Source organism: Protopterus annectens, chromosome 12.part0 (assembly GCF_019279795.1).
Source record: "Protopterus annectens isolate FY-2018-M chromosome 12.part0, PAN1.0, whole genome shotgun sequence".
Taxonomy (NCBI): domain Eukaryota; kingdom Metazoa; phylum Chordata; order Ceratodontiformes; family Protopteridae; genus Protopterus; species Protopterus annectens.
This window is the reverse complement of record NC_056746.1, coordinates 236,597,550-236,610,165: the sequence shown is the minus strand read 5'-3', so window position 1 is coordinate 236,610,165 and position 12,616 is coordinate 236,597,550. Positions and strand designations below refer to the sequence as shown.

General features: G+C 41.9%; 1 protein-coding gene across 1 annotated transcript in view; it reads right to left on the bottom strand.

Moving 5' to 3' along the window:
* Positions 1-1,059: 1,059 nt before the first annotated feature.
* LOC122816478 (ADP-ribosylation factor-binding protein GGA1-like) overlaps positions 1,060-12,616 on the bottom strand; it is a 1,452,484-nt gene continuing 1,440,927 nt past the window's right edge. Inside the window, exon 17 of the mRNA XM_044089299.1 lies at positions 1,060-3,029. Within this exon, the coding sequence (XP_043945234.1) occupies positions 2,919-3,029 (111 nt within the window). The 3' untranslated portion in view covers positions 1,060-2,918. The remainder of the gene's footprint in view (positions 3,030-12,616) is intronic.

Sequence of the window (12,616 nt, the reverse complement as noted above, 5' to 3'; positions counted from 1 at the left end):
TCAACAGCATTCTGCTGTGATGTGAAAAAAACATTTTAGGACACTGCAAAAGTATGACCCCATCAATAAATAGAAATGAACTGGACAGCTAGCACTGTGGTGTAGAGGGATAAAGCCCTAACTGTGGCCCAGGCAACCTGAGTTTAATTAGTGATTCAAGAGTCTGAGGTACTTGGCAAGGGAGGATGGGTGTGCCCATCCTGTGGGGCAGAGCTTGTGCATGGTGGGCACACAAAGCGGGTGAAGCTTCCTGGCAGAGGTTGAGGAGCAGAGCATAGAGTGATTTCTGATGGGCGAGTGAGGCAGCTAGTTGATATTAGTTCCTTGTGAACACGAGGAGTGGATCATCACTGTGAGACCACCCATGTCCCCCACTAGGTGCTAAGTCATTGAAGACTAGTAGGTTAAAAAGAAAAAAAAAACATAACAGGAATATGACACAGTCCCAGGATGCTTTAATCTCATCAGCCCCAAACACAGTTGCATTAAGTCTGGGGGAAGCTGGGGAAAATAAGTAGACCTGGTGATGAATGTAGGCTCTGAGACACAAAGATGGTCAGGTTGTGTGGGAGAAAAATGAGCAACAAATACAAAAGTGAATAAATAATTAGAAATTAATCAGATACTACAATTTTCTTAGAAGAGGAAGAATCACTGATGCTTTCAAGACAAGCAATACTGAAGAATAAAAACATCAGGGAAAATGATACTGAACACTCTGCTAGCAGAAGACACAGATGTCCAGGTAAATGAAAATATGGCAGAACCAGTACATCTCATTGTGCAATTTTGCATCTTGATATACATGCTTCTCTTACAGTTCATCGAGACTAAATTCACTATAACCTCACCTGGATGAAACAAAAAGGAAGAAGCTTACTTCTTCTTGATGAAACAAAACATTTTTGTGAGAGAGTAAGCTCCATACATCCCCATAATGGGGGCTACATGTGTGTGTGTGTGTGTGTGTGTGTGTGTGTGTGTGTGTGTGTGTGTGTGTGTGTGTGTGTGTATGTGTGTGTGTGCACATATATACACATATATATATATATACACACACACACACACACACACACACACACACACACACACACACACACAGCCACTAATGTCACGGTCAATCAACTGTAGAAGAAAAAAAGGCTAAACTCTTTCAAACACTGCCACATTAAGAACATAAACCACAGTGGCAGTGATTTTCTATGTAAGAAAGTGATCAGACAGTTTTAATTCAGGGAACAGAAACAGATCAGCATAAACTAGTCAGTTTTACAACCAATTATAGAGAAACATGCTAAGACATCACTTGTACAGAGCTGTGCATTCTGATATAACATTTATATATGTTGTACATGTCAGCAAACTGATGCAGTACATATGATAAGTTATGCATGGCCATAACTCTAAATGCTGATGCAACACTTACATGAAGCTGTACACATCCATATTACTCTGCATAGTGCTGCAACACAAGCACAACTATATATAGTCTGCATGGTGATGCAACACTTACAAAAATGTTAGGCACATGTGTTACACTACAAATGGACACAACGCATGCTGAGTTATGCCCATCTATGTGTAATGCAAAATTGCACATCACTGTCAGACTGCATGATGACAGAGCACTTGTGATCATTTGTACATGGTTATGTTACACTCCATGCCAATGCACTGCTCATGTGGAAATCTGCACAACAATTATGCTATATGCTTGCATTACTCTGCATGCTGATACATCACTTATGCAGAGCTGTGCCATATCTATATTTCTCTGCAGGCTGGCACATCACCTATGCAGACCTGTGTATGTCTGTATTACCCTACACATAGACATAATCCTTATGCATTTGTGCAAGACTGCATTAATCTGTATGCTGACCCAGCACTTATGAAAAGTTTTGGATATCTGTATGCTGAAATAGCATGTAGGCATAGCTGTTTGGCTGCATTCAGACAGCAGCTATGTGGAGCAGTGGATACCTTTGTTAATCAACATGGACTAGCACATGGTACAGGTCTTTCTATAGCTGAATGGTATGTTCTACTGGCTCTTGTGTTTTCTTGACAGTGGGCTTATGCTAGCAGCCAGCACTGGGGAGAAAATAAAAAACTACTAGAAGATTATATGGACCCACTTTTACTCTTCGCACAAGCAAAGTCATGTGAATGTGCACACATACATCCACACACAAAACACACACTCATCATGTACAACATGTCTTTCTGCAAAGTATTAGGGAACCATGTGTTTAATTGTAACATTTCACATTCTAGCAGTTACCTTAATATCACTGGCTGTAGCCTCCTCTTACCTGCTTTGTGCAAGCCCACCTATCATTACAATGCTTGTATCACAAAAGAATGAGCTGTCATTTAGTCATGAAACAGTCACACTTGGGGAGACTGTCAATGAGAAGGCCTGTTCAATATATACTCATAGCTCTTCTCATAATTAGGACTAATAAGAAGAGTTACATAAAGGTAACCATATCCAAGTTCATCAAGTATTCATCCTGCCACATCAGAACAGCTGCATGCAGATCAATGTTGCATAAATGTCATTTTCATGTATGTCACTTAGTGCAAAAAAAAAAACACAGCTCTACTACACATGCTACTTTCTTAGCTAACACTGGCACAGACTTCTAATAGGGTCACGGATGTGCTTAAGTCATCTCACATATTGCAATGTATTTCTCTCTGTAAACCCATGGTACATGCTACAAGTTCAGTGTGGCCAGTACAAAAACAATTCTCCATGGAGTGTTAATGCTGTTGCTCTAAACACACATTAGCTTCACACATGTACCCTCTGAACTTATCATACTACATGGAATCAGGCACATGTAAAGAAATCTGTAATACTTTGGTTTTGTGTCAGGTGCAGGAACAACCCACTGCCCTCCATGCAAGCTCTAGTTGGTTCCCCAGGAATTCACATCAGGAAACTGATTCACATCTCCCACTTCACAGAATGTCTGATTTCCCTGTACAAATGAAAGTTTGAATCGCAAACGCACAGGTTCCTGTATAAGAGAACAGAAAGAAAAAGGGGGGTTGTAAATATATGTCAGCAAGGCACATACAAGTGCAGCCAATGCATGTAAGTAATAAAACACAACACAGAAGTAAATAAACATTAATGTTCTTACCCAAGTATTGTCCAAGATGACAGCACAAAAACATATAATAATTAATGCAGAAAGAGGCTTTATAGTCCAGCCTTGTTGATAGTATGGTCACCCACACCCCCTTCCAAGTTTCCTGCACTTAAAATTTATTTCTTTAAATTGTCCCATTCCTCTTAATGTTGCCTACTACCTTACAGTCTACCATCTGCTTTGGTATAGTGTGCTGCATTTATTTTTTTCTTTTCTCTTAAACGTAAGGTCCAGATTTCTTTGTTTAGCTTAATATATTTTCCCCTTTGCAAGTACCGAATTAGTTTACTGAGCCTAGTCAAACAGGGTTTATTCCCATTTCCTGACTAGTCTTTCATGAAGCTGCATTGTATAGGGCATATTTTTCAATCAACAAATAATCTGTTATGCTACACAATGTTGTCTCCAAAACTTGACATATTTTGACTGCAGCCCTTAGAACTGAACACAGTGACCTGGATTCAGAAAAAAACAACACGTTAAGCAAATCTGTGAGATGAATGGCGATGTATGTGATTCAGAAAACCCTGCAATATGACAAAACAAGGCCAAATAATGTGGTTCAGCCATATTATATGCTAATGACTGTAAACTGTATTTATTTATTTGTTTGTTTATTTATTTTACATTTGGCAACTGGGAAAGTCTGACTGGCCATAAGTCCTTTTTCAGCAGAGGCCCGGGAAGAAAAGCTCCAATTATAACATAGATTAATAACTCATCAGTCACAAAGATTACATGTAATTACATATAAACAGAGCATAAATATAAAGCTATGATTATGCAATAGACAGTACATCAGTAAAACACTCAGAGTTATGTAATACTATGGTGTATACATCAAACAGTACATCAGTAAAAACACTCAAAATTATATATAATACTATGGCGTATACATGCAATGTTATGACTTGGAAGGAGGAGAGGTGTGGAAACAACAGTGTGTGGCATGAGAAAAGATACTAGAAAGAATAGAAGTCTCAACCTTTTAATAAGGGAGGAGGACTTTGTCGAGGGATGAGCCAAAATAGGATGGAGTAGGACTTGCCTGGGGTGTCACACTGGCAAGCCCAATTAGTGTAGAGGTGTGTTTTCAGAGAATTCTTGAACAGAGATAAGGGTGTTGCAGCTGTCATGTTAGAAGGCAAAGAGTTCCATTTCTTAGCAATATAGTTTGAATGGGGGGGGGGGGGGCTGCAGAGTTGTTGTATTTAGTGACTTCAAGAAGAGGCTTGTTGTTGGAGCGTAGTACCCTAGTACTGGATTAAGAGTGTATTAGGTTTTGTAATGCAAGGGTTTTCTCGGGGTAGTATAAAATTGTATAGGTTAGTGTGAGCTGGTTGTACAGGAGGACATGGGGAAGTTCTAGCCAGTTGAGTTGTTTAAGGGCTAGCCAGTGGTGTGTTTTGTAAGGGCTATTGGTGGCAAACCTTGCTATTTTGTTATAGCAGGTGTTAAGTTTAGTTAAATCTGATTTTCTGAGATTGGTGAGTATAGGAGAGGTATATAGAAGTGTGGAGATGAGATGGCTTTGTGCTACTTTAGCTCTGGTACTGTTTGTGAGGAATTGTTTATTTCTATATAGTTCTCCCAGTTTTTTGTATATTTTCTTTATGGTGAGTGAGATGTGTATATCAAATCTCATGTTGTAGTCTATCTCTACACTTAGTAGCTTGGTGTGAGTGACTGGGGAAATGGTGGTTTTGTTGTTAGAAAAGAGAGTAAATGAGGGTAGGGGTGTGGAGTGATTAGTAGGATGGAAAATGAGAAGTTTGGTTTTATTTGGGTTAAGTATTAATTGGGGATTGATGAGCCATTTTTCCACAGAGAGGAAAGTGGCTTGTGTTTGGTCTTGCACTTCTTGGAGGGAAGGAGAAGAGCAGATTAGTGTTGAGTCATCCACATATTGGATGACTGAGGCTTCTAGAGTAGAAGTATGGAAGTTATTAGTGAAGACAGAAAAGAATAGCGATCCAAGGATGGAGCCTTGGGGAGCTCCTAAAGAGACAGGCAATAAAGGTGACAGTTCTTGCCTCCATTGAACTGCTTGCTGCCTACCTGTCAAGTAGCTTTGGAACCAGGAAATGGAGGATGTACTAAGATTTAGTTCAGAGAGGGATTTAATCAGCTTGTTATGATTGACCATATCAAATGACTTGAAGAGGTCAAGAAAGACAGCAGAGACATACTTGCCATTATTTCTGCGGTTGTCAACTATATGAGTGAATGACATAAGTGCAGTTGTGGTACTGTGATGTGGCCTGAAGCCATGTTGAGTACTTGTGAGAAGGTTGTTGGTGTTGAGATAATCTATGAGTTGTGTATGTCTACACCTCTCCTATATTTTGGACAGAGGTGAGAGTATAGCTATGGGTCGATAGTTGGTTAACTCTTTTGAGTTACCACCTTTGTGGAGGGGTATAATAAGATTTCAGGAGCTAAATTTTCAGATACTGAATGGTTGATAAGAATGGACACAGGATAAGCAATGGCATCGGCAGCTATATTCAGGAATTCTGCTAGCAGTTTATCAACTGCTAAGGTGATGGATTTTAGTTTCTTCAGTAGTTTTTTAATAAAGTCAGTAGAGGCAGGTTGGAATGTTGAATGTTAAGCCTTTTGTATTGTCACGGTACTTGGGTATTTGGTTCAGGGATGGACAGGTTTGAGCATTAGCAGGAGCAAGAATGGATTCAGTGAAGAATTTGTTAAAAGTTGTGGCAACGTTGAGGGAAGTGTCAGTTGAGATAGGGGTGAGAGTACCTGATTTTCCGGGGAGGAGAATATTGTTAATAGCTGTCCAGAATTTTGGGGGGGTTATTTTTGTATTTGGTTTGTATGTTACGGTAGTAGTTAATTTTATCTAGTTTTACACATTTTTTGTTTTATTATGAAGTTCTAGATATGCCTGCTTGTCTGAATGGGAACTGATATTATGCCAGTGGGTAGATGCCATGTCTCTGGATTTCATAAGAGACCTAGTCTCTTTACTCATCCAGGGAGCATAGTTGGATTTTACTCTGATAGTTCTGGGTGGGCTTGGGAGTTTAGGATATCTAGGAAGGTAGAATTGAAGTATTGTACAGCTTTGTTAAGGTTAAGGTTTTTAAGGGGAGACCAGTTACAAGTCTGTAGTGCATTAATAAAGTTGGTTGAGTTTAATTTTTTTGTGTTTCTTATTGTCTGGTAAGTGGTGGTCTTTTCTTGATATGCACGATGTCTTATTACAAAAGTTGGTAGGTGGTCGCTTAAGCTTTCAGGGAGGCAATAAGACTGACTGATAAGTTCAGGCTTGTTTGTCAGAAACCAGTCAAGTATTGACTGTCTTTTGGTGGATTTATCAATTCTAATGGGAGACTGGATGAGTTGGGAAAAACCATGGAGGGTGGTGAAGTTGATGGAAGCGTAAGAATACAAGTTAACCAATCGATACTTGAAGTTCCCCAAGATGATGGTATGTTGTTGGAGGCTGTCAGAGGCCCAATGAAGTACAGCCTCCAGAGTAGGAATGTAATTCCCAGGGGGTAAACAGCAGCCAATTATAATGACACATTTCTTGGGGCTAAGTATTAGTTTAGCAATTATAATTTCTGTACTGGATAAATTAGGTATCTCGATATTTAAGTTTTCTATGTTTAGTTCATTTTGAAATAGTAAAGCTACACCACTTCTTTTTTGGAGGTACAATCATTCTATAAGATATTATAGCCCGGTGGTAGAATGTGAGCAAGTAGTATGAGAGATGTTACTAGTATTGATGCTGTGTAAATATTTCTGTGGAGCATGATATGATGGTATCAGTGTATGTTTGGATAGAGCTATGTGTGCTGTTAGGACAGTATGCATTCTGGAGTGTGGTGGGTACTGGATATAATGGCTAAGTGGTAGTTGTGTATACCTGCTTGGTTGCATTACCTATGTTGTAAAGGAGGAGTGACTAGTGTGTTAGCAAGAAGGGGTAGAGTGGTAGTGGTGTGGTGATGTTGAGTGCTGTGAATGGTGATTGGATGGAGGTGGAGTGTGGGAGTGGTCTATAGATTATAAATCTAGGGAGAGTGGGGGTGGGTGGGTATGGGGGTAGGGTAGATGAACGGAGTGGGATGACCCAGTTCACAGAAGACTGGAAAAAGCGAAGTTTCAGAAAACAATCAGCCATGTAAGGCAGATGTAATAAGAGACTGTATAAGAAAATGCCTTAGTATGGCAGCAACAGAAGTGGGCAGAAAGTACAGTTGTGTACACCTACCATAAATGTAGATGTTCGAGTGTCTTCACTGTTGCAGTCATGACTGTAGGGTTCTCCCCTGACGGCAGGCAGTCCTCGGTCGGCCAGAATCCCAAAGTCTGGGTCCGGCGTCGGCTGTTCAACCATGCTCCCTGACGTCAGAGCACCAGGAGTACAAAGCTGACAGCCAACGCCATCTTCTCCAGTTTTTCTTGCCCCAGATGTCAGGAGTCCCAAAATGAGAAAGGTCCCATATCCTTCGCAAATACACCTCAGAAGAATGGTGAAAAAAGGAACCACACAAAGGTAAAAATAAGAGGGGACAGGAGGGAGGGAAACCCAGACTGCAACAGTGAAGACACTCGAACATCTACATTTATGGTAGGTGTACACAACTGTACTATGTTCATCGTGTTTCACTGTTGCAGTCATGACTGTAGGGTAGAATCCCAAAGCTGAAAGAAAGGGAGGTGGTCATAAAGAAGAAGGGGCGGCTAAAAGGCTCTGCAAGACTGCAGAGGCAAAGCCTGCCCTAGACTTAGAGTAGAGAGGTAGATTGTAGTGCTTTGAAAAAGTATGCACTGAACTCCAAGTTGTAGCTTCCAAAATGTCTTTGGTAGGAACTCCCCTGAGGAAGGCCGCAGAAGTGGCAGCAGCTCTGGTGGAATGAGTCCGTATACTCCCTGGGATTTGCTTTCCATGGTGAGAATAACAAAATCTGATTCCATGAGCAATCCATTTAGAAATGGTCTGTTTTGAAATGGCTTTACCTTGGGAACTTGAAGCATAAGAAACAAACAATTGTTCTGATTTTCTGATGTCCTTGGTTCTGTCCAGGTAAAAACGTAGTTGTCTGTGTACATCCAAGGAATGTAAGATCCTTTCCCCTTTATTTTGAGGAGTGGGGAAAAAGTTGGCAAGTGGATAGTTTGATTTAAAGCCACTTTGGAAACCACCTTAGGCATGAAGGTAGGATTAGTCCTCAAAGACACCCTGTCTTGATGAAAAATAATATAAGGTTCCACAGCCATAAGAGCTTGTAACTCTGAAACCCTCCTGGCAGAGGTTAGGGTTAACAGGATAGCTGTCTTCCAAGATAAAAACGTGATGTCAGAAGAGGCGGCAGGCTCAAAAGGAGGCAAGGTTAGTTTTTCCAAAACATAGTTGAGATCCCAAGCAGGAATGGGAGGAGATCTAGGAGGTCTTAAGTTCTTAGCTCCTCTGAGAAACTGTCTCATGAGCTGGTGGGAAAAGATTGGAGGGTCTGTATTATAATGAGCAGAAATAGCAGAGGCATGTATCTTAATGGAAGAGAAAGAGAGACCCTTATTTAAGAGATCTGACAAGTAAAGTAAAATTAAAGAAATGTTCGGAAGAAGGGGATCAGAATCTTGAGCCTGCATCCAGGAACAAAATCTTTTCCATTTACCTACATAACATTTTCTAGTGCTAGGACGTCTGGCTTCTAAAATGACATCCATAACCTGCTTGGGTAGGAAAGAAGAAATCAAAGGCCCTGGATTAACCAGGCCACCAGGCTGAGAGTTCTGACATGAGAGTGTAGAACCTGACCCTGATGTTGGGACAGAAGGTTCGGAGACTGAGGTAAAATCCAAGGGGGCTCCAGACATAGGTTTTTCAGAGTTGGGTACCAAAACTGTCGAGGCCAATTTGGGGCCAGCAAGGTTATCATCTTGGGCTTGTCCTGTTTTATCTTTAATAATACCCGTGGAAGAAGAGGAAGAGGTGAAAAGGCATAGCCCGAGAGGTTCCTCCAACTGAATGATAGGGCATCCACTTTCCAAGCTTCTTTGTGGAAAGTCCTGGTGCAAAAATTCTGTAGTTGATGATTGAGATGGGATGCAAAGAGGTCTATGTGAGTACACCCCAGACTGCTGTTATCATCCTGAATATTTTGGTGCCCAGCATCCACTCGTGTGGATCCGAAAGGTTTCTGCTCAGACTGTCTGCCAGGAAGTTTAGCTTCCCTGGTAGAAACTGAGCTTGAAGGTCCTGATTGCAAGCTAGAGCTGTGTTCCATAGATCCATGGCTAGTCTGCAAAGGGGGTAGGATGAGATCCCTCTTGCTTGTTTATGTACCACATAACTGTGGTGTTGTCTGTCCGTATTAGTAGTTGTCCTGGTTGTAGAAGATTCCTGAAGGCCATTAGAGCTTTCTGAACGGCTAACATTTCCTTTAAATTGATATGCAGGTGCTTCTGATCCTCTGTCCAAAGGCCCTGCAGACAGTTTCCCTGAAAATGGGCTCCCCAAGCATAATCCGAGGCGCCCGTGGTTAGAATCTGAGTGGCAGGAGGCAGACAGAAGGGTTTCCCTTTGTTTAGAGTACATGCCCTGGACCACCAAAGAAGTTCCTTTTGAAGGCAAGGCAGGACGGAGATCAGTATGTCTAAACTGTGGCAATGCTGAGACCATACACTTTTTAGGTACCACTGTATTTTCCTCATGTGTAATCTTGCATATGGTACGAGAAGGATGCAGGAGGCCATGTAACCCAAAGCCTGCAGGAATCTCCTTGCAGATAGCTGGGTTAAGGTTGCCAAGGTTTTGAAAGTTGAAGCCAGCTGTAATTGTTTTTCGGATGTCAGAAATGCCATCTGGGTTGTAGTGTTTAAAAGAGCACCCAGAAAAGTTATCTGTTGAGAGGGTATCAAATTTGACTTTTTTATGTTTACAGAGAATCCCAGGAACTTGAGGAGGTTCTGTACAAATTGTAGATGCTGGAGTAATACATCCTTGCTGTCTGCCTGAATTAGACAATCATCCAGATAAGGGTAAATTTGAATTCCCTTGAGTCTGCAGTAAGCTACTACTGGAGCCAGGCATTTGGTGAAGACCCTGGGCGCAGTAGACAATCCAAAGGGCAGCGCAGAGAACTGAAAGTGCCTCGATCCGACTTTGAACCTGAGGTATTTTCTGCGTTCCTGCCTAATGGGAATGTGTAAATATGCCTCCTTTAAATCCAAAGTTACCATCCATGCATCTTTGGACATCATTGGAAGTAGCCGCTGTAGAGTAAGCATCTTGAATTTTGGAATCTCTAGAAAGGTGTTCAAGACTGACAGATCCAGAATGGGCCTCCATGAGTTTTGCTTCCTGGGGACTAGAAAGAGTCTTGAGTAAAAACCTTGTCCCATCTCTGAAAGTGGAACCAGTTCTATAGCTTTCATAGCCAAAAGAGCTTCCACCTGGTTTAAGGCCTCTGTCCGTTGATGATTTGGAAGGTCTGGCCATCCGCTTGGCCTTGGCAAGGTATGAAAATGGAATTTGTAACCTCTTAAAACCACATCCAGAACCCACTTGTTTTGGGTTATATGAATCCAATTTTGATAAAAAAGAGAGAGTTTTCCTCCGAGAGGGGCTTCCAGGCAAGAAATTCCTGCAGCCCAACAGAGGGAGTCATTGAGTTTGTTTCCTATGAGTCTGAGACCTGTCCTCTCCTCCCCTAGGGGTGGAAGCAGTCCACTGTCTTGGTCTATAAGAAGCTTGTGTTTGAGGCCTTCCTCTGGAGCATCTATATCTACCCCTCTGAGGCCTGTCTGAAGTGGGAAAGGACCATTTTTTAGAAGGCCAATTTCTGCTAAATCTTGGCAGCTGTACCTGTAAGAAATCCTTAACTGTTTGCATGGATTTCGCCTTATCCTCCATCTTTTTAATCATCTCTTCAGCTTTTGATCCAAACAAAACATTATGCTGAACAGGAGCATCCAATAATTTAGCTTTCACTTCTTCTGGCAAATTTTGTTCCTTTAGCCATGCATGCCTTCTAATGACTGTGCCGGAGGCAGCAGCCCTACAAGAAGCCTCCAAGGCATCAAATCCACAGTGTAAACCATGCTTCCCAACTTGCTCAGTGGCATGCAATAAGTCATGTAATTCCTTATCATCTGCACAGGCAGAAATGGAAGTAAGCTTTTGTTTTAAAACAGACAAGAGAAATTGCTGGTATTTCAGCATATGAAACTGACAGTTTAAAGCCCTAATGGACAAAGTAGCAGAAGTGTACACTTTTTTGCCCCATCTTTCTAAAGATCTAGAATCCTTTTCAGTGGGAATGGGGTTTTTGGCAGAGGCGGCCTTAACTCCCTTAGGACCCTGAGAAATGGTTTCAGGGTCAGCAGAAGGGTTCTTGTATAAAAACTGGTGGGAATCAGGAACCCTGTAATATCTATCAGGCTTGACAGGAGCAGGAGGAAAAGAGTCAGGGGTTAAGTTAGCCTCCGAAAAAGCATCATCCACAATATCCAAAACAGGAGGAATAGCCAGGGGTCTATGTTGGGGGAGAAGAAGAAAATCCCTTAGTCTTTTCTTAGATTCCGAATACTCCTGTCCTTCCCAGTGGAAATGTTCCCTCATTTCATGCAAAGTTTCCCCAAAAGAGAAATCCTCAGGGGGAGAAGCTGAAGGAATGGATTCCTCAGCATCAGAATCCTCATAAGGAGGGAAAGAATATTCCTGGTCAGAAGAAGAAACTGAAGAAACAGAAGCCTGATCAGAGGAATCATAATAAACATCCTGCCTTGGCCTTTTATCTGGAGGGGGATATGAACCCCTAATCATAGTAAGCAAATCCTCCGCCATCTTGAGTAACTGTTTCTGTGACTTGGGAGCCGGTTCAGAAGAGGCCTGTGTTGCAGTCTTTGATTTAGAAGGAGTCTTTGCCTTTGTCTTTGGCTTTGCCTTTATTAGAAGCTGAGTAGGCCTGAAAACCCCTTCGGAAGCCGGTACCTGCACAGCGGCTCCGGACCCATCTGAAGGAGCATTGTCCAAAGGTCCTGCAATAGAAATATTTAAAGGCCTGGTTGGCTCCTCATGAGAGTCCGTTTCGGCCATCGGTTCTGAAATGGCCGACGACAGGGGCTGCAAAAGCGCCTCACTGACGATGGCCGAACCTGAAGCTGGCTCCGCTTGTGCGCTATCATCAGATTTGGACCTCGGAGGCCTGTCTTTATCCTTGCGACGTTTGTGAACTCCGGTAGCCGGAACCGTATCCAACATTTTGTAGTTAAAGTGCCTACCGAAGTAATGAAAAGCAAAATCGTACCTTCGTTTAATTGTACGTTGATTGAATCTAGCAAAAAAACGACAACTAGCTACGTCGTGGTCAGGGCCTAAGCAAGGAATACAGTAAGAATGAAAATCCTTTTGAGGTATTTGCTTCCCACATGAAATACAATTATTAACTTTTTCTGACATCGGACTGGAG